The 20,981-nt window shown below is 56.6% G+C and overlaps 1 protein-coding gene across 2 annotated transcripts; it reads left to right on the forward strand.

Annotated features, from left to right (window-relative positions):
- Positions 1–3,695: 3,695 nt before the first annotated feature.
- ACVRL1 (activin A receptor like type 1) lies at positions 3,696–20,357 on the forward strand. 2 transcript variants are annotated; one of them, XM_047786664.1, is made up of 12 exons: positions 3,696–3,800; positions 4,274–4,482; positions 5,715–5,956; positions 9,473–9,541; positions 10,108–10,359; positions 10,533–10,744; positions 10,985–11,084; positions 11,452–11,598; positions 11,895–12,170; positions 12,732–12,929; positions 16,626–16,756; positions 17,973–20,357. In XM_047786664.1, exons 3-12 carry the CDS (start codon positions 5,797–5,799, stop codon positions 18,105–18,107), a joined length of 1,680 nt encoding a protein of 559 aa, XP_047642620.1. In that variant the 5' UTR covers positions 3,696–3,800; positions 4,274–4,482; positions 5,715–5,796; the 3' UTR covers positions 18,108–20,357. The 2 variants fall into 2 exon arrangements, with proteins under 2 accessions (XP_047642620.1, XP_047642621.1); XM_047786665.1 differs by lacking the exons at positions 3,696–3,800; positions 5,715–5,956 and having other exon boundaries at positions 4,112–4,482.
- The last annotated feature ends 624 nt before the right edge of the window (positions 20,358–20,981 follow it).

Here is a 20,981-nt window from a genome sequence, read left to right on the forward strand (position 1 = left end):
TGTCTGCCAGCCTCTTCCTGAGGTGCTGGCAGAGCTTGGGGGGGTGGGATGGGGGGCCCAGCCTCCACAAACCTTAGCCTGGGCCGCACTGCCTTTTCACCTGAACTGTGATGTCAGGGCCTGGGACCCAGTGGTTTCCTGAATCTTAGAGCCAAAGGAGATGATACAAGGGCTGAGAAGAACCTTTGAGGGTCTCTGGTCTAAACCAAGCCCAGAACAGAGGCCTGATGCCCCTGGGTTTATTGGTCTCCTCAAGACTCTGGCGGAGGAGGTCTCCAGAGGGCACATCCCCTCCCTGCAGCCCACAAAGCTGAAACTCTCCTCTGCCTTGACGAGATAGAGAAACGGAATGTGATCTGCTCCTCTTCTGCCAGGAGACGGTGCTTCCTCCTCAGGTACCCTGTTCTACTCTTTCCCTGTCTTTCACATTTTTTTTTTTTCTTTTGGCCTTTTTAGGGCTATACCTGCGGCATGTGGAGGTTCCCAGGCTAGGGGTCCAATCGGAGCTGTAGCTGCCGGCCTACACCACAGCCACAACAACGCAGGATCCGAGCCACATCTGCAACCTACACCACAGCTCACGGCAATACCGGATCCTTAACCCACTGAGCAAGGCCAGGGATCGAACCCACAACCTCATGGTTCCTAGCTGGATTTGTTTCTGCTGTGCCACTATGGGAACTTCCCTGTCTCTCACATTTGAAAAATCCCTAAGGTTGTCTGACCTAAATCTCTCACTCTGCAATTTGTTTTTTAATTTGTATTATTACTGATTTTTTTGTGGTTTGCTAGGGCTACACCCTGGGCATATGGAAGACCCTGGGCTAGGGGTCAAATTGGAGCTGCATCTGCGACTTACACCACAGTTTGTGGGAACACCAGATCCTTAATCCCCTGAGTGAGGCCGGGGATTGAACCCGCGTCCTCATGGATACCATGTTGGGTTCTTAACATGCTGAGCCATGACGGGAACTTCCCATCTCTGCAATTTAAACAGAACAAAGCCCACCCCTTCCTCTGCTAATTTCTCCCCCCCCTCACTCTCACCCCCATCCCTGCTCCCACTTTTCCTTCCTATTCATCCTGGTGCAGAACCAGCTGTACAGTTTGTGGGGCCCAGTGCAACATGAAAATGCTGAGCCTTTTGTTCAAACATGATTAAGAATTCCAAGACGGTGACAGCAGAGCATTAAACCAAGCATGGGGTTCCATGGGGCTGCACAGGTTGGACACCCATGAAGTCAGCCCTGCCCTAGCATCAAGAGCGATGCTGGAACTCAATCCCCAAAGCTGGTCCTGAAAAGTCAAGTTGTCCAGTCCCCTGCCTTCATGCCAGACCCATCTCACCTGCCTTCCACAGGTGAGAATCTCCTTGAGGTTTCATCCCACGTACCCTTGCCAGGATCTGCAGGCCTCTGCTTCACATCCTGCTGGGAAATCCTTCTGAATGTCTCAATCTAAGTCTTAGCCCTTTAGGCCCGTTTCCTCTTCTGTCCTCCCTGAATATGGGGAACAGCTGGTCCTTTTGAGTAATTACTTCTTGTTGACTGGGACCCAGTCTGTAATTCCTTTTCCCTTCCCTCCTTGGGCTGAGTCTCCAGTGCGTTCTTCAACGCTGTGTCCCTCCTCTGATGCTGTCCCCAGGTGCTCTGTATGTTGTTGGTGTCCCCAAAGAGCACCAGTCAGGGTCCAGGGCACTCCAAGCCCTGGGGAGGTGGGGAGACTCCAGCACTGAGGACCAGCCATCCCCCATCGGCCCCGTTGCCCTCCTCCAAGCCCCACACTCTGTTTATCTGTTTCACGAACCCTTCCCAGAGAAGTCTCCCATCCCCACTGACTCTCCCCAGAGACGCCCAGCTCCTGTCCATCTCGATGTCTCTGTCCTCAGTGTGTGTTTCAGGCTGAAGGCTTCCCTTGGGGAACCCCACTCTCACCCCCCAGGACAGAGATCCATGAGCTGGGACTGGGAAGGGTTTATCAGAAGCCATAGCAAGACGGCAGTGGGGTGTGTGTGTGTGTGTGTGTGTGTGTGTGTGTGAGAAAGATGGACATGCAGCCACACTCCCCGTTCTCCGGCTAATAGAGTGCTCTAGTGGCCACTATAATCTGAAAACAGATATTGTAATCCCATAGTACTTCCTATTGGCTGCAGGACACAGCTCTATCCTGACACTGAAATTTGGGTGTGCCTTAGTTCTAGAATTCACAATGCTCACAAGTTGTGAAGCAGCTGCTGGTGGGGGCTGGGGAGGGTTTCAGCAGAGGAAGTGAGGTCAGTCAACAATTGATGCCTGTCTGAGCCTTTAGTCATTGTCTCCCCCAGCCTCTATTCTTGTCATGGGGGTGGAGAGACGTTCTGGCCCATCTTACAGAATCCCCACATTAGAGCCAGGCGCCTTAAAAATCTGCTTCTGGAGTTCCCGTCATGGCTCAGTGGTTAACGAATCTGACTAGCATCCATGAGGACACAGGTTCTATCCCTGGCCTCGCTCAGTGGGTTAAGGATCTGGTGTTGCTGTGAGCTTTGGTGTAGGTTGCAGATGCAGCTTGCATCTGGCGTTGCTGTGGCTGTGGTGTAGGCCGGGAGGTGAAGCTCCGATTGGACTCCTAGCCTGGGAACCTCCATATGCCGCAGGTGTGGCCCTAAAAAAAGACAGAAATCTGCTTTTTTTTTTTTTTTGGTCTTTTTAGGGCCACACCCATGGCATATGGAGGTTCCCAGGCTAGGGGTCTAATCGGAACTATAGCTGCTGGCCTACGCCAGAGCTACAGCAACACCAGATCCGAGCCACAGCTGTGACCTACACCACAGCTCACGGCAACGCCGGATCCTCAACCCACTGAGAGAGGCCAGGGATTGAATCCACAACCTCATGGTTCCTAGTCGAATTCGTTTCCACTGTGCCATGATGGGAACTCCTGCTTCTGCTTCTAACACCTGCATCTTTCCACCTGGCTCTGAGGCCACTACCTCCCCAACCTTTTGATCTATTAATTTAAACATTTTCCTGGAGGGGCCTACCCTGTGTCAAGCTCAGTCAGCTAGCATCTTTCCTACGAACCCAGATAAGCATCATATTCCTTCACTCTGCCAACAACATTATGAGGGTTGTTTTTTATACCCATTTAGCAGATGGAAGACTGAGGCATGGAGACCATGGCCAGGATTACACAAGTAGTCTGGGTTCCCAGACTCGAGGGTCTTAGTGGATAACCCCGAGGCTAGGGATAAAGTGGAGTCCTGCGTTCAGGGTGCTCATAGTGGTTGGAGCAAAGTAACAATGTCAGGGCTTTAACCCCAGGCAAGGGCATGCGGGGAAGCCATTCTGCTCCCCTCCCCAACATGCCTTGTGTACCTTGTCCCAGCAGTGTCCCCAGGGAGGCTCCCTGTGGGCATTGCTAAAGCTCCATTTGGTGGGGTGAGGGGCCCGCCTGGGAGGGGCAGTCCAAGGCGATTCCCAGCCTCTCCCTCCACTCTGGCCGCCGGTGGTGCTTTCCCGGCACTGAGCTGTGCTGCAGCCCAGGGGCTTGGACTGTCACCACTGACCCAGAGCTGCCCCATCTGGGCCTGTTTACCCTGTGCCTGAGCGCTGAGCTGAGCGAGGCTGTGGAAGGGAGGAGGGAACAAGAGGGGGTGAAGGGGCCCAGCGAGGAGGTTGAAGGATTTGGACGAGTGGGGAGTCCCTGAGGGAGAGGGGGAGAGGGTGGAGCCAAAATACTTTGGATCCTGCCAGCCCCAAACTCTGCCCTTGCTGCTGAGCCTCTGGGCCGAAGACTCGGCGTTTTGGGTGGACGCACAGGTAACTTCTCTCCATGCTGCCCTCCCCGAATGCATGCTCTTCTCTTGGTGGCCCCCTTCCCGTCTGGGATTCCAGGCTGCCCCTCGGGCGGCTCTGAGCTGGAGACGCGCCTCCACCTCCAGCCTTGCTTAGGCATCCTAGGACGGTGCCTGGCGTCCAGCTCTGGCCCCTATGGCTCTGCGCCTGGACCCCACGAGACCCCCACGGCCCGCGGCCAAGGCCCGCCCCCTCGGGGAGGCGGATGTGGGAGGCTGGGGGCGGGCGCGTGGCCTTGATCCCAGGCGGGGGCGGCCGAGGGGGAGGCGGCCCTTGGGGTCTGCAGCCGCGCGGAGGAGGGTCCAGGCTCTGAGCCTCGGCAAGGGACGAGCGGGCGGCCGTCGGCTAGCTGGGCAATAGGAAGCGGTTTATTAGGAGGGAGTGGTGGAGCCGGGCCAGGCAGGAAGACGCTGGAATAAGAAACAGTTTTGTTCCAGCCCCTTTCCCAGTCCCGGGAGGCCGCGGCGCCAGCCGCGCACAGCGAGCCCCTCCCCGGCCCCAGCCCCGCCCCGGGGCCGCACCCGGACCCCGGACCAAGGACCCCGGCCCGCTGTTCAGCGCCCGTCGTGCAACCGAGGCTGCCGGGGAGAGGAGGAGGCCGGCCCGCTGCACGCTGCGCCCCGCCGCCCGCCGGGCAGGCCCAGAGGTGAGTGGAGGTGCAAGGGCAGGGCCAGCGGGGGAGGGGGGAGCGGCTGACCCCCACCCCAATGGGCCCTTCCGCAGGGCAGATACCAGAGAGCCCCTCAGAAAGGTCGCCGCCGTAGGGTTAGTCCCAGCCCCTCGCCGCCGTGCACGCTGCCCTTGGTCCTCCCATCACCCCGCCTGAGACTGGAGGGGGCTGGACCGAACCTGACTGGGAAGCAGTAAACGCTGCTCCTGGGGCCAGTCACTTAGCTTCTCTGTTCTTCCATCCTCATCCATAAGGTGAGCAGAAGGAAACCTGCCCCACTTCACTTCCAGAGAAGGAAGTCACCCGTCCTTCCAGGCGCCTGGCTTGACCCGGGAGTGGGTGTCCACTGCCAGTGCTGTTCAGCCTCCCTGTGAAGCCCACCTTTCCCAGACCAACCCGGGCAGCTCTCGCTCAAGGAATCTGACATATAACCCCCTCCCCGCAACCTCACCTCCAACCCCGTGTAGTCAGTTAATCCCCATGCCATGGACTTCCTTCAGGATCCAGGTCCAAGGGGATCCCAGGTCCAAGGGGTCCAGCTTGGGACCCCAGGTTTTCAGTCTGTCTGGAAGCTAGTGCTGTTATGACCATCCTGGGCTGGCCAGCCCCTCTTTTCTTCTCTGAGGACAGGGGCATAGTGGACAATAGCACTCAGCCTCTCTGTAGGGGCAGCTTTTGCCTGAGTCAGAGTCTGTCTGACATCTCTGACCTCTTATTGTTTATGTGTCCTGGGACCTGACCTCTCCTCCCATCAGGTGGTTAAAAATAGCTACCATTTAATGAGGACTTACTATGTAGACACCTGAATACATTTTTCTCATGTAATCCTGGCCACAGCCTAGCAAAAGAGGTGTTATTATGTCCATCCTACAGAAGAGGAGAGAGATTCAGATTGGAATCACTTGTCCAAGATGCCATGGATGGTTGGTTTTTTTGGCAACACTTGTTAAGTGCTCTGCTAAAGAGGAGTATTTAGTTAGTAGTACATAGTACTCTGCTAAATAATCTGACTGCATCACACCTATGAAATGGACACTGTTACCATTCCCATTTTTCATAGGGAAACCTAAGCCTCAGCAAGGTTTAAGAATTGCCCCACATCTCGCAGCCCTAAGTGGTAGAAGCAGGGATTTGAGCCTGGGTCTCCATGAGCCAGAGACCACAGCCTGACCTCTGCGCTACACTGTGCTGCCTCTGTGTTCTGCCAGAGGTCCTAAAATCCAGACTTGGGGCTACCCACCGCCCCCCTGCTGTGAGGAGCTCAGGAAGTGATGCAGTTGGAAGTGCTTTATGATGGTAAGGGGCAACCCAGGATGGGCAGCTCAGTCTGGTCCTCTGCTGCTTGGACAAGACCTGCTACTGTGCAGAGCAAGACACTTCCGGTCCCACGACAGTCCCTGCTGTGCTGAGCCACTGCTGCTGATGGGAGCTGATTACATCCATCCCTCAGGTGTGCTGGGGAGTAAGCTTAGCACCCACCTTCTGAACACACCCCTACCCTGGTTCTCCCCACCTAAGACCAAGCCTACAGCAGGCAGAGGATTTCGAACGCAGCTCACATGGGGCACCCGGTGATGACAACAGCAATCTGTAAATGCAACCCCTGCTTGCCCTCTTTCCTCCTTTGAGGGACCTACTTCACATCAAACAACTGGAGGAGTAAAAGGACCAAGGGAGGATTTATTACTAGCAATTTAAGTTGATCAAGACCCCCCATGGTGATTCTGGGCAAGAACTCGCAACATCTCCAAGCCTCCATTTCCCCGTCAGATGGTCATGAGGCTTAATTGAGATCAACCTTCAAAGTGTGGTACTTAGCGCAGAAGTAGTACGTGGAGCAGGTTTAACTTTGATTACTAAGAATTTCACAGTGGTAAGTTCGTGTTTGAAATTAGTTTAGCATTTGTGATTTCTGGCTGAAAAGTGTGATGCTTCTGTCAGCAGGCGATCTTCCAGGAAGTTTTGTTAGAAGTGAAAAGATAGCAACAGTCCCCAGGAGTCTATTTGTGCTAGAATCGGGTCTGAGGGCAAATCACACAGGGTCAGCTCTGAGCCGGGACTGGTCTGGACTCAGCACCCTCCTGTACTTAACTGTGCTCTGGGCCCAGATAAAACTTGGACGGTCTGGAGTTCCCGTCATGGCTCAGCGGAAATGCATCTGACTATTATCCAAGAGGATGCAGGTTCGATCCCTGGCCTTTCTCAGTGGGTTAAGGATCCAGCCTGCTGTGGCTATGGTACACCAGCAGCTGTAGCTCCAATTCGACCCCTAGCCTGGGAACCTCCATAAGCCACGGGTGCAGCCCTAAAAAGACAAAAAAAAAAAAAAAGACACAGTTTCCTTCCACCGCATTCCCGGGATTAGACCAGAGACAAATTCTGCAAATGCTCCAGGCCCTCCTGGCACTGGTTCCTGGGTTCCAGAGGCTAGAGTTTGCCTGAACAAAGCCCATACCCCACCCTCCATCCACAGTGTCTCCAATGCTGGCTCCAGCATTTAGCCTTGTGTGTCTGTTCTACAGTAGGAGTGGGGGGATGGGGCCCCCAACCTCTGCACTGCACACCCACTCACCCAGCAGGGCCCTGCCCAGTGAAATGAAAGCACAGGGACCAGTCTCAGCGTCGTGTAGGACCCGGCTCTCCCAGTGCGGTACCCGCACAAACAGATAAGAATTACCTGGGGAACATTTTAAAAATACATGTTTCTGTTTTTTCCTGGTCCCAGTGGACTGAGTCAGAATCTGGAGTTGGGGTGAGATGAAAGAATGTGGACTCGTTTTCTTTTCTTTCTTTCTTTTTTTTTTTTTTTTTTGTCTTTTAGGGCCACACCTGGGGCATATGGAGGTTCCCAGGCTGGGGGTCCAACTGGAGCTGGAGCTGCCAGCCTACGCCACAGCCACAGTGACACAGGATCCGAGCAACATCTGCGACCTACACCACAGCTCACAGCAACCCAGGATCCTTAGCCCACTGAGCAAGGCCAGGGATGGACCCCCACGTCCTCATGGATGCCAGCTGGGTTTGCTAAGCGCTGAGCCACGACAGGAACTCCATGAGTGTGCATTTCTAAGAGAGCACTTCAGGTGACTGTGCTGTGTGATAAAGTGGGTGAGAGGGCGCACTGGGACACAGAGAAGTGGAAGCATGGGTAGAGGATCCTCGAAGGATGCTGGCTATCATCGTTTTTGGTACCCACTTTTCCCTCTTTGCTGCTCACCTTCTCCTTCGCTGCTTTCTGGGAGAGATGGATTCCTGCCCTTACCCCAGTGGGTAATTCAGCTGGCCTGGGGCTCCCCTTCCAGTCACCAGTCTCACAACAGAGTGCTTGCCAGAGTCCTCACTGCCTTCTGGGAGGGGCAAGAGGCAGGAGGTCAGGCAGAGCCTGGGGACACAGCTGTAGCGGCCCAGGGCTCCGTTTCCTCCCCCAGCCCTGGGCCTCTGGGGCAGAGGAAGCCCAGGCAGGAAGGCCAGAGCTGCCACCAGCCGGAGAGGCTCACAGAGTGCCCCCCCCCAGTCCCCCAGTCATCCTGCCCCCAGAGCCTCAGCTTCATGGATCTTCATTTGGCACCATTCTTAGACTAGGGGTCTTCTGTACCCCAGGTGGCCATATGCCCAACCCTCCCAGCTTTACCATGGCATACCAGAAGACAGCCCCCCCCCGCCCCCCGCCCCATGTCAACTCAGGGGATGCAGGCACACCCGCCACCATTCAGAAAGTCCTTCTTGCTGTCTGACCTCATTCCTTCTTGCTGCAGTCTCAACCCTAATCTTCTTGTTCTGAATCTTTGAGAAATGAAGGGGTGGCTTCAGAAGCCCTGGCTGGTTTGGGACCTGAGATGGGAACTATCATAGATCTGAATCACTGCCCTAACACTCTCCACCAAACTTCTGGAAAAGTTCGACCTTAACCAGCCACGGAAGGTCAAACATTCAGTGCCTAAGTATGTTTCACTTCCCCTCCACATCACTGGCCCTACCCCCACCCTTTCCTGGGACAGCAAAGAGAGAGAAAGGGGCCGGGGAGTGGCTCAGAGCGTGCCCATCTTAGGCTCTGATAAGGGTGCAGAGTGGTCCCTTCGCACCTGACATGGCCCACACTGTCTAAGCTCTGTGTGGTCGTGACAACCCCGACGGCTCAGACACGCTGCCACCCTGGATTGGGATGAGGAGTAGAGAAAGCCCTGGACTGGAGTCTGGACCCCTGGTATCGCCACTGAATCTTATGTGACCTTGGACAAGCCTCCTGTCCTGACTGAGCCTTGATCCCCATCTTCTCTAAAATAAGGAGCTGGGTTTTGTGATTCCCAGGGTGTCCCCCTAGGATTCTGTCATGGGGGTGTCCTGGCCTCGGATGGCACCGCAGACCCCGGAGCCACTCCAGCCTGCCCTGAGACGATGCCCTGAACTCCCTTCTGTGCGTGACTCCTGCCTGTTCTATCCAGACCCCAATCTAAACAATCTTGATTCCTGTTCCCAGCTTGACGGGCCCCTGAATGGCAGGAAGTGAAGACAGGAGCCTGTTTATGTTTGAGGCAGCCAGGCCTGGGGTGGGGGGGGGGCACTGGGAAAGGGGTGGAGGCTGGGAAGGGGTGGGCACGGGGCAGGGGACAGAAGGGTGGGGGTACTGCTGAAGAGACGCTCCTTCCACCCCAGCCCCATGCCCTCGGCGCCCTGCAGGCTGAGCTCAGCAGCCGCAGGATGGCTGGGAGCCCCCAAGCTCTCCGTCCCTTGAACATGGCTCCCCACCCTTTACCCCAACAGAATGGTTTCCATGGGGAAGTGAACCAGGACTTCCCCTGCAGGCCCCACCCCAAAGCCAGACACAGAGAGTAGAGAGGAGGCCTCCCTGCCCCCCCAAATAAAACTCCCAGTGATTTCCTCTGGATGGGAGGGACCACAGTCAGTGGCTGCAAACACTGAGGGGATCCCATTTCATAGATCCTACTGCACCCCTTCTCCTCTCCAGGGACCATGACCTTGGACCCTCCCAAGAGAGGCTTTCTGATGCTACTGATGGCCTTGAGCCTGACCCAGGGTGAGTTTGGGGGGAGCAGGTGGGGAATGGGGGCCTGGGTGGAGGAAGGGCGATCTCATCTCAGCCCTTGTTGGGCTGAACTTGAGGAGCTGGAGAAGAAGGGGGCTTAGGAGCTTGGCTGGAGGGCAGGAGACAGGCTCAGTTAGACCAAGCCCCCAGCTACCCCACTCTCCTATGCTGTCCTCTTGATCCAAACCCATAGGCTGGTGCTCTGTCGGAGTCCAGGGCAGGAACCTCCACCTGTGGGTATAGACAGTGGGGATATGGGCAGGGAGGGGCTGGGAGAACCCTCAAGGTTGGGGCTGGGGGCCAAACTGGGCCTGGAACTGGGAGGGGAGGGCCTAGAATCAGGGAGGGGCGAGAAGCCTTATTCTCATGGGTGTCAGCTGCCCCTGGCAAGGATAAGGCACGGGGGAGAGGGATAATCTGAGGATGCAGCTGATGGACCAAGGCCTCAAAAGGTTTGTCTGAGCCCTCAGGAGGGAGGGGCGGTGGGCAGACTTGGACGGTAGGCACATCCTGGGGAGTCAGGCCCAGAATGGCTGAGCTTCCAGTGTGTCTCCCAGGCAACCCCGTGAAGCCCTCTCGGGATCTGCTGGTGACCTGCACGTGTGAGAACCCATACTGCAAGGGGCCCACCTGCCAGGGGGCCTGGTGCACAGTAGTGTTGGTGCGGGAAGAGGGCGGCCACCCCCAGGAACATCGGGGCTGTGGGAACCTGCACCAGGAGCTCTGCAGGGGGCACCCCACTGAGTTCGTCAACCACTACTGCTGCTACAGCCCCCTCTGCAACCACAATGTGTCCCTGGCGCTGGAGGGTACGTCCAGCTGCCCGCCTTCTCAGACTCTGCCCACCCTGCCCTGCTTGTCTCTCATGCTCTGGCCTGGAGGGCGGGGGAGGCAGGACTCTGGGATCTGACTGGCAGAGGGGCGGGGCGGGGGTGCCATCTGGCCTGCGGGAAGCTGGGCCTCAGTGTCCCCCCTCCGCCAGCCACCCAGACTCCTCCGGAGCAGCCGCAAGCAGACAGCCAGCTGCCTCTGATCCTGGGCCCTGTGCTGGCCTTCCTGGTCCTGGTGGCCCTGGGTGCCCTGGGCCTGTGGCATGTCCGGCGGAGGCAGGAGAAGCAGCGGGGCCTAAACAGCGAGCTGGGCGAGTCCAGCCTCATCCTGAAGGCATCTGAGCAGGGGGACAGCATGTTGGGGGTATGGGCCTGGGGGAGCCTGGGACACAGGGTGGGGAGACGGGGGCCACAGAATCGGAGGGGGTACTGAATGGCAGGTAGCTGAGAAAGGCATGTGGCAGGCACGTAGAGATTTGATTGGGTGCTGGAGGGGAGGGGCTGGTGAATGAGGAGTGTGAAGAGGGGGCCCAGGCTGAGGAGGGAGAAATGGGTTGGGTGGGTGAGGGCTGCCTCTCTCTCAGTGGCCTCTTGGTATTCCCAGGACCTCATGGACAGTGACTGCACCACGGGCAGTGGCTCAGGGCTCCCCTTCCTGGTACAGAGGACAGTGGCACGGCAGGTTGCCCTGGTGGAGTGTGTGGGTAAGCCTGGGGGTGCTGGGGACCCAGAGCTCCCATGAGCTTGGAGGGGTGAGGGAGCTGCTGCCCTCCACGCTCACAGGCCAGGCCAGGGCCGGGTCAGAATGGGAATTCTGCTGGGTAGGGAGGGGGCTGGAGCAGGGTCAGCGCCAGACACTTCTGCAGGAACAAGAGGCACATGGGGGGGGGGGGGCGCTGCCAGCTGTGTTTGGATCTGGATGAAATTAAACATAAACATAAGCATCAGAGGTTCTGCAGATGCAGTCTGTGCAGCAGCATGATGGGGGAGGGGGAGGGGCTCTTCCCGGCTTCGTGGGCTCTTCGCACCCAGTTATGTGATCCGCTCCCTCCTCTCTTGCCCTCGGGTCAGGAAAGGGCCGCTATGGCGAGGTGTGGCGGGGCCTGTGGCATGGCGAGAGTGTGGCGGTCAAGATCTTCTCCTCCAGGGATGAACAGTCCTGGTTCCGGGAGACTGAGATCTACAACACGGTGTTGCTCAGACACGACAACATCCTAGGCAAGCCCGGCGTGCTACGCCAGGCCCCCCTGTAACCCTCCTGCACTCAGGGCGGGACCATCACACCCCCTCTCCAATCTGGATACTGACTTACCCTTGAAGGACTCCCAGCCAGCCCTCAGCCCCAAACTCTGACTCTCGCTTCCTCTCTGACCTAAGCCAGACCAGCCTCCACCCCACCCCATGGGTGGGTGGAGGATGCACCCTGACCTAGCGCATCCTCTGTCCCCAGCCCTGACTGGTCCATCTCCCTCATCCCCAGCCCCTTGGTGAGCGACCTGACCCTCCGCCCACAGGCTTTATCGCCTCGGACATGACGTCCCGCAACTCGAGCACGCAGCTGTGGCTCATCACGCACTACCACGAGCATGGCTCGCTCTACGACTTTCTGCAGAGGCAGACGCTGGAGCCGCAGCTGGCCCTGAGGCTAGCCGTGTCGGCGGCCTGCGGCCTGGCGCACCTGCACGTGGAGATCTTCGGCACGCAGGGCAAGCCGGCCATCGCCCACCGAGACCTCAAGAGCCGCAACGTGCTGGTCAAGAGCAACCTGCAGTGCTGCATCGCAGACCTGGGTGAGCGGGGAGGGGCGTGCCCTCAAGGGGGCGGGGCGTGGGCGGGGTTTTGCGCGCTCCTCTCGGTTCGGTCTTTGCCTGATTGGATGCCTGGCGTCGAGGAGGACGCTGATTGGCGCTTTAAAACCTACAGACGTGTGTGGTCTCATCGCACCTCCACAAGTTGCCTTAACACTCTTTTCAAGCCCAGACTCCTTCCGCTACACCAGCCGGGCTCCAGGAGTTGGGAGAAAGGGGGCAGGGAGCCAGCCACCTGGGTTCTCATCCTTCGCTGACTACATCGCTGCCCCTCACCAGGCCTTGGGGTTCAGCTCTGTGAAATGGGCATCATGGTGCCTGCCTCGCCTGCTCACCTCTCGCTGGGTTCTTGCACCCAGCGAAGTGAAACTGGGCTGTTCTGTTATTCTCCCTGGGGCTGCTGTCTCCCAGCCCCCCTCAAGGCAGGTCTCCACGGGCTGCTCTGTGTCCCCACCTCCATCTCAACCTCACGCCCCGCCCCTCCCCCAGCCCTGCCTATGGGCTCGGGTGGGCGGCAGGAGTGACAGGCCTGGGTACCCACAGGCCTGGCTGTGATGCACTCCCAGGGTAGCGATTACCTGGACATTGGCAACAACCCGCGAGTGGGCACCAAGCGGTACATGGCCCCCGAGGTGCTGGAAGAGCAGATCCGCACTGACTGCTTTGAGTCCTACAAGTGGACGGACATCTGGGCCTTTGGCCTGGTGCTGTGGGAGATCGCCAGGCGGACCATTGTCAACGGTGAGGCTCCTGCACAGGGTGGGAAAAGGGGAATAGACAGGCAGGAGACGGCTTCCTGCCATGGCTGGTGCCCATGGCCGGAGGGGCTTGTGGTTAGACCTCCTGTGTTCTCTTTACTGCCACTCACCACTGGCTCAGCTGAGTGACTTTTTAAGGTTCATCTGAGTCTGATTCTGGCTGTGAAATCTTGAGTAAGTGCTAATAACAGAAATATTAATAGCAGCTAACATGCATTGAGTTTAAATATGAGCCATATGCTATGCCGTATACACGTATTCTGTTATGGAATCGTCCTGTGTTGGCAGGGAGGTGGTATTGCTTAGCGGTTAAGAGTATGGGTTGGTGGAGTTCCCCTTGTGGCTCAGTGGTAACGAAACCGACTGGTATCCACGAGGATACAGGTTCTATCCCTGGCCTTGCTCAGTGGGATAAGGGTCCCATGTTGCTGTGAAGGCCAGTGTAGGTCTCAGATGCAGCTTGGATCTGGCATTGCTGTGGCTGGGGTGCAGGCCGGTGGCTGCAGCTCCAATTAGACCCCTAGCCTGGGAACCTCCATATGCCACAGGTGTGTCCCTAAAAAGATGAAAGAAAGAAGAAAAGAAAAAAGAAAGAAAGAAAGAAAGAAAGAAAGAAAGAAAGAAAGAAAGAAGGAGGAAGGAAGGAAGGAAGGAAGGAAGGAAGGAAGGAAGAAAGAAAGAAAGAAAGAAAGAAAGAAAGAAAGAAAGAAAGAAAGAAAGAAAGAAAGAAAAACAGGCATGGGTTGGTAATCAGACTGCCTAGGTTCAGTTCCTGATGTTGCCATCAACTGTGTGCAAGGTACTTAAACCTCTCTGCCTCAGTTTCCTAATTTGTAAAGTGAGAATAAAAATAATTTCTCGGAGTTTGCGTTGTGGCTCAGTAGGTTAAGGACCCAGCATTGTCTCCCTGAAGATGCAGATTTGATTGCTGGCCTTGCTCAGTGGGTTAAGGATTCTGTGTTGTTGTGAGCTGCAGCATAGGTCTCGGATCCTGCGTTGCTGTGGCTGTGCCGTAGGCTGGCAGCTGCAGCTCCAATTCAACCCCTAGCCTGGGAACTTCCATATGCCGCAGGTACAGCTGTAAAAAAAAATAATAATAATTAATAATATTAATGGTAATGATAATAATCACTTCCAGCTATTGAAATAATCAGATAAAGTATTTGGGGCATTATGTTTAGGAGCAGTTCTGGAGCTCAGTAAATGTTAGTGGCAATTATTGTTGGAATAGCAAATGCTTGACCCGGTATCACCCCGATTTTACAGATGAGGGGACTGAGGCACAGAATTACAGCCAGCTAGAGGCAGCACTGGGGCCTGAAACCAGGCAGTCCGACTCCAGGGCCAGTGTTCTTTATTAACTCTGTGCTACTTTACACCTCACTGGTCCTTGGTTTCCTTGACCACAAAAACACGAGATGTAACAGTGCCTGCACTGCCTGCTTAGTGCTGCCTGCTTATTACCGTGGGTGCCACAGGGGACTCAGGTTGGGAGGGGCTGGGAGCAGGTGAGGGACTTCATTGCCGATGGCCCCATATAGGGGGCCGCCCTGTGGCTGGTGCTCTCCCAGCCCTGGGTGCATGGGTGATGGGTGATGATCTGGACCAGGTGGGAAGTTGGTCAGTCTTTGTGGAGGCCATCCATGGGGAGGGGCTTCTGGTGGGGGACCCCTCCTCTGGACAAGTCCTGACAGGTTGGGGACCACCCTCTGGATGGAGCTCAGGTTCCTGCCCCTTCAGCTAGGAAGCCTAGAGGCTGGGGCTGGGGCAGGGGGCACCTGGAAGGAGCCGAGGCCCTTTGGACCAGGCAGCAGGCAGGAAAGGAAGGCAGCACCAGCCTGGGCTGAGGGGGAGGCCAACTGCAGGCTCCTGGGGCGGAGGGAAGCTCTGTCAACCCCACACAGCTTCGTGGCGCATTATAAACACTGTAATCTGGTGTCAGCCCCGGCGCTGATTAAAGGCCCATTAGACACGCTCAGGCCTCTGTGCAGCACTGATTAGGGCTCGAGCAGCCCAGGGCTGGCCTGGAAGCCCGCCACGGGGAGCACAGCTGGCGCGGGCTCTACCGAGGTTGCGGCTGTGTGGCTGCGGCCCCCAGCCTCAGGCTGGGAGCAGGGTGGGGCCCAGGGTGTTTTTCTGGGGTCTGGCTCTCCTGCCCCAGCCGTCTGCCATTCCACAGGCATCATTTCAGAAAGCTCCTGCTAAGGACCGTGCGCTTGGGGTGATGAGGGGAGGGACGAGCCTGGCTGAGGGAGTCAGCAGAGGCCTGTGCCCTCCCTGAGAGTGGATGGATGTTATCTGGACCTGGGTCAAAAGCTCTTTCTCTTTGGAGATGTGTTTTTTCCCCCTTCTCCTTGCTCCGCATACCTCATGCAGCAGTCAAGCAGCTGCCCTCTCTCAAGAGTAGTTTAGAGGTCAAAGTCATTGTCTTTCTTTCCTTTTTTTTTTTTTTTTGGTTTTTAGGGCTGAACCCGTGGCATATGGAGGTTCCCAGGCTAGGGATTGAATCGGAGCTACAGCTGCCAACCTATGCCAGAGCCACAGCAACGCAGGATCCAAGCTGTGTCTGTGACCTACACCACAGCTCACGGCCACGCCGGATCCTTAACCCACTGAGCAAGGCCAGGGATCGAACCCGCAACCTCATGGTTCCTAGTCGGATTCGTTTCCGCTTTGCCACGACGGGAACTCCAAGAGCATAGTCTTTGGTTAGACTTTCTGGGCTTAAATCGTAGCTTTGTCATTTACTACCTGTGTGATTTTAGACAAGTTTCTTAACCTCTCTGATCTTTATTTCATTGCCGATAAAGTGGAGCTAATAGTATTTCTTAGCTCATCATGTTGTGAGGATTCAATGCCATGTAGGTAGGCATTAAATGTTCATGCCTGACACATAGTAAGTGCTCAATAAACATTAGATATTATTGGGCACATGTAGTAGTTGGGGCCTGGGAGCAATACCAGCTTGTTTTGGCAGCTGTGGATCAACTGGAAAAAGATGTGGCTTAGGAATAGGATGAGTTTAAGTCCTGGCTCTGCCATTACTAGTTGTGGAACCCTGGTTCCACTTTTCTGAGCATCAGTTCCCTCATCTGTAAAATGGGAGTAAAAATAGTACCCACTTCATCGGGTTGCTGTGAAGATGAACAGAATAATGCGTGTACAGTGTTTATAGCACAATGTCTGGCATGTATGGGAAGCTTAAAATGGAAGTAATAATAATTATTTATAAATATATTTATTGGGGAGTTCCCACCGTGGCGCAGTGGTTAACGAATCTGACTAGGAACCATGAGGTTGCGGGTTCGGTCCCTGCCCTTGCTCAGTGGGTTAACGATCCGGCGTTGCCGTGAGCTGTGGTGTAGGTTGCAGACGCGGCTTGGATCCAGCGTTGCTGTGGCTCTGGTGTAGGCTGGTGGCTGCAGCTCCGATTCGACCCCTAGCCTGGGAACCTCCATATGCCACGGGAGCGGCCCAAGAAATAGCAAAAAGACAAAAAGACAAAAAAATATATATATATATATATATTTATCATATTATGCTATCCCTCTCAGGGATAGCATAGCCAGGCAGCTAGTTTCCTGGTCCCTGGTCCAGAGGGTGGGCAGGGCTCTCTGCTGGGTGACCTTGGGTCTCCTTGGCATCCTGAGTGACTGTCCCCATTGCCTGCCATCCCCAGGCATCGTCGAAGACTACAGGCCCCCCTTCTATGATGTGGTGCCTAATGATCCCAGCTTCGAGGACATGAAGAAGGTGGTGTGTGTTGACCAGCAGACACCCACCATTCCCAACCGACTGGCTGCAGACCCGGTGAGGCCTCCAGGGGGGCTGGGATGGCATGGGGCGGTGGCCCACAGCTGGGGGTGCTGGGCCCAGGAACTTCTGTCCGGCTTCCACTTCACCTGGAGAGACTGTGGGGGACAGAGTCCAGGCTTCCTCTCTGGGGACCTCATCCTTGCCTGGGGACCTCTGGGGACCCTCTGGTTTTTCCAGGATTTCCAGAACTCTTCACCTGACCTGAAAAGTCAGAGGCTCTCTGTCACCCTTCCAGTTATGCAGTTTTTGTTATTGCTGGTTTGTCTTGTTTTTTCTCAAAACACTCCACATACTTATATAGGACACACACACATAGAGACACATAGAGTCATGCACACTCTTCTGCACAAACACACACTCACACATGCACATATCTGCCAGGCTGTCGGCCCATGAAGACAAAGAGCATGTCTCCTTTGCTGACCTTTCCATCCCGGTTACCTGTCACAGTGCCTGGCACACAATAGGGACTCAAGAAATGTTTATGGAAAGAATGACTCAACATGCACATGTATATACAGGTGTGTGTGCGTACGCACAGGCACACTTCTGCACCACATGTGGATCCACAAGACACCACTCAGATGCACGCCTTTGCACACACACATACACTCCCTCTCAGGAACCAGCTCCAGTTCTGTGGCAGGGGTAAGGCTGAGGACCTCACTCGAGGACCACCGAGCTTCCCGGGTGGGTTCCTCCCTGGACAGATGCATTTCGAGGGCACCCACCACCCAATCTTTCAGGGTCCACTGGGCCCGCCAGGGTTGGTGGAGGGACGGGGACCTGCTGCCTTCTGCACTGGGGTCCGGCTGCAGATGGGGACATGGAGAGGTCCCCTTTCCTGGTTCTCGGTAGAGGTGGGGGTGGGGCAAGTTGTTTTGTAAACGCCAAAGGGCGTCCCTGAAGATCTGAGTGACCCTCTCCATCCTGCCTGCCTTTCTCCATCCCCTTCTCGTGCCACTCCCTTCCTCTTTCATTTTGCATCTTTCTTTCCTCATCCTTCCTGCTTCCCGCCATTCTCCCTCCTCCCACTTCTCTCTCCTCCCCCACCTTCTTTTCGACACACCTGCTTCCCTCCTCTCACCCGTTCTGTCCTGCTTGTGTCTCCGCCCCGTGGGGCATCCTCCTGGCCTCTTCCTTTCCATCCCCCCTGACCCCATGACTCTGCCTCCTCTCCTCTGCTTTGCCCTCCCTCCCCTCACCCCAGGTCCTCTCAGGCCTGGCTCAGATGATGCGGGAGTGCTGGTACCCCAACCCCTCTGCCCGCCTCACTGCGCTGCGGATCAAGAAGACGCTACAGAAACTCAGCAACGGTCTCCAGAAGCCCAAAGTGATTCACTAGCCACGGACCGATGCCTGAACTCCCCTCCACCGGCGGTGTGTGCGGGGCGGGCCAGCGGTGGCGACCTGTTTGGGTAGAGGTTGTGTGAGTGTGTGCTGGGGAGGGGGGTGCCTGTCTCTGGGCAGCTGTGCCCGCCTGCCCGCCCCGCCCGCCCGCCCGGCTGGCCCCCAGCTCATCCAGCCAAAAATATGGCTAGACTGAAACCCGATCCCCCCGCCGTCTGGCCCTCTGAAGGCAGCAGGCTCACTGACGCCTGGCTCCCTCCCCACCCCCCTGCCCTGGGTGCACCCCCACCCCCACCGCCCCCAGAACAGGATGCAAAAGAGGCTCCAGGGCCAGGGTGGCCAAGCCAGGGAATCCCAGTCCCGGACCCAGAGCCTTGGACCTGCACTTTACCCCCTGTCCTCGGTCAACCCCACTGCCCCACCAGAGCTGCCGGGGTGGCACAGGGCCCCGTCCAGCCTCCGGTAGACACCCTGCCCTGCCAGGCCACAGCCTCTGGTCCAAATTGCAGACACCCAGGACCCATCCGTTTTTCTCTGTGGATTTGTATCTCGGCTCCATGCTTCCTCAGGCCTTTATCTCCTAGCCAAGACCCCCCCCACCCCGCCCCAGCTGAATGCTAGCTGCCTAGGAGAGCTGGGGCCTGATCTGGGCCCCTCCCCCACCCCCTCCTTAGCTGACTTATGGCCTTAAACCCAAGGAGTCATGCTTTGGTGTGGCGGAGTCACAGGCCAGGGGAGAGGTGGCAGGTCAGATGGGCAAGGCCCGGGACTTTCAGGGTAAACTGAGAGGACATTGAGGCCAAGCCTGGCCAGGGAAAGGCTCACCTGGGAGTCAGGTCCTGGGTGCTTGCTCTGTGTAACAAGAATGGGGCCGTTATCCCAGGACCTTTGTTCTTTCATCCACCTTTGGAAAGATTTGGTCCTGATGTCCTCTGAGGTTTTTCTCGGCTCTAAATTTCTTTAAAATTGCAGCCTGTGTTAGAACTCAGTTCATCAGACCCTTGAATCCTTATGTCCAAACCCCTGGCAGTTGTCTCAAGATGGTGATTTGAGCACAACTTTATCTGAGGCCAGGAGTATCTGAAATCTTCCTAGTCTAATTTTACAAGTTCCAGTTCCTGTCTTAATCCATGCCTGTAGCCATCCTTGGACTCAGACAACCCTGGGCCTTCTGGCAGGCAAGCCAACCCCTCTGTGGCTTCCATTGCTCTGCCCAGGGCTGACAAGAGCTGAGGGCCAGCTTCCTGCAGGGCCTCCAAGGCTCAGAAGAAATCTGGGCCCAACCAGCAAGCCTCCAGCACCCAGGTTCCTGCTCCCCACTGGCCCCTGGCCCAGGCCCACACCCTTGGCCAGGCCCCAGAAAGTGGCTGTAGAGAAACACATGGAAAGTTCGGCATTTAAAAATGTCAAGGACATATGTCCACGCATGGAGGTGACTCTGAACCCCAAGCGGGTGACTGCGATGGAGGGTGATGGGTAGGAGGTAGGGCCTGCGGGTTGGAGGGTGAGAAGCAGGGCTCAGGCTAAGGACAGAGCAGTCCCACACTTGGAGACACCTGGCCTTGCAGCCCTCAGCCCGAGACAGGGTGAAGGAAGGACCCTCAGTTCTCCACAGGAGGTGAAGGAAACACAGCCTCCTCCCCTCTTGCTGTAAATGCCCCAGCACAGCCTCCCGGGGCGGCTTCCTGAGTGTCTCTTCCACCGTTGCAGTGGCACTTTCCCAGGCCTGCCTGCCAGCATTGTGCAAGGCCTGGAGGAGAAGCAGGAAGTGAAACTGGCTGAAACAGAAAGCTCCATGGACCAGCTAGGTTCCCACATCAACTGGGGGGCAGTTTGCTTCCTGGCAGTTTCATGTCTTCTGGTCCCTGGAACCCACCCAGTCCAGAAAACAGGACCCTCCCCCCTTGAAGGTTTTTACCTCTACTGGATCTGGGGGCCAAAAAGTTCCTGAGGCTCCGCAGTCAGCCTGAAGGCAGCAGCTCCCCAAAGGCTAGAAAATCCCTAAGAGGCAGGAGGCCGGGCGATGGGGGAAGGCTGAGAGAAGGGGCTGAAAGTGGGAGAAGAGCTATGGCTCCAAGGGAAGGAGGTGTTGGTGAGAGCCATCTGTATAATGCTGCTGGCTGAGTTCAGGACTATGTTCCACAGCCGAAATGACAGTCCCTTAACTTGGAGAAACTGTTTGTGGGAGCACTTAGCTTGTGCTTAGCCCCTAGTAGGTCCTCAATAAAGCATGGTTGAATCTGGAGCTCCTGCTGCATCTTCCCAGGCCTGTGTCTCTGCAGGGGCCTCTCACAGAGGGAACTCAAGAGGACAGGGAAGGAGAGAGTCCCAGGGTATCCTGCCTGGGCTTCGTCCTATAAGAACCAAGTCACAGCTGACACTGGCCCCTGCTTGGATCTCAGTTCCCACCAGCCCAAATCTCAGTTCCTACCACCGGCTGGGAGCAGCCAGCTCGCGGCGCCTCCGCATCGCCCTCTGCTGGCCGGAAGGCTGCCGAGCGACCGCCTTCTGCTCCGCCCCCGCGTGGGAACCGCAGGCCTTTCCCTGCGGGGATCTCCTCGCGCCGCTGCCCGGCCTCCCCCGTGGTTCTGTTTTGTGGGCAGTGTCCCCCGAAAACCACATCTAGAAAGGAGCTGCGATCTCACTGAGGCAGCTTGGACCCGCCCACCTCAATTCCCGGTTCTCCATTCTCTCCTTAAAATGGGACCCCTGTCTTGAACTCAGTCCTCATTCCCCGAACGGGAAGGTGGTCACCACCCTCAGGGACCCACCTTGGCCTCCTGGATGGGCTCGGAAAGCACCTCCCCCGCTTCCCCTGGAAACCGGCGGCGGGGACACGCCAGGGGGGAGGCAGGTGCTGAAAGAAGCC

Source organism: Phacochoerus africanus, chromosome 7 (genome assembly GCF_016906955.1).
Source record: "Phacochoerus africanus isolate WHEZ1 chromosome 7, ROS_Pafr_v1, whole genome shotgun sequence".
In the NCBI taxonomy this organism is placed as follows: Eukaryota; Metazoa; Chordata; class Mammalia; order Artiodactyla; family Suidae; genus Phacochoerus; species Phacochoerus africanus.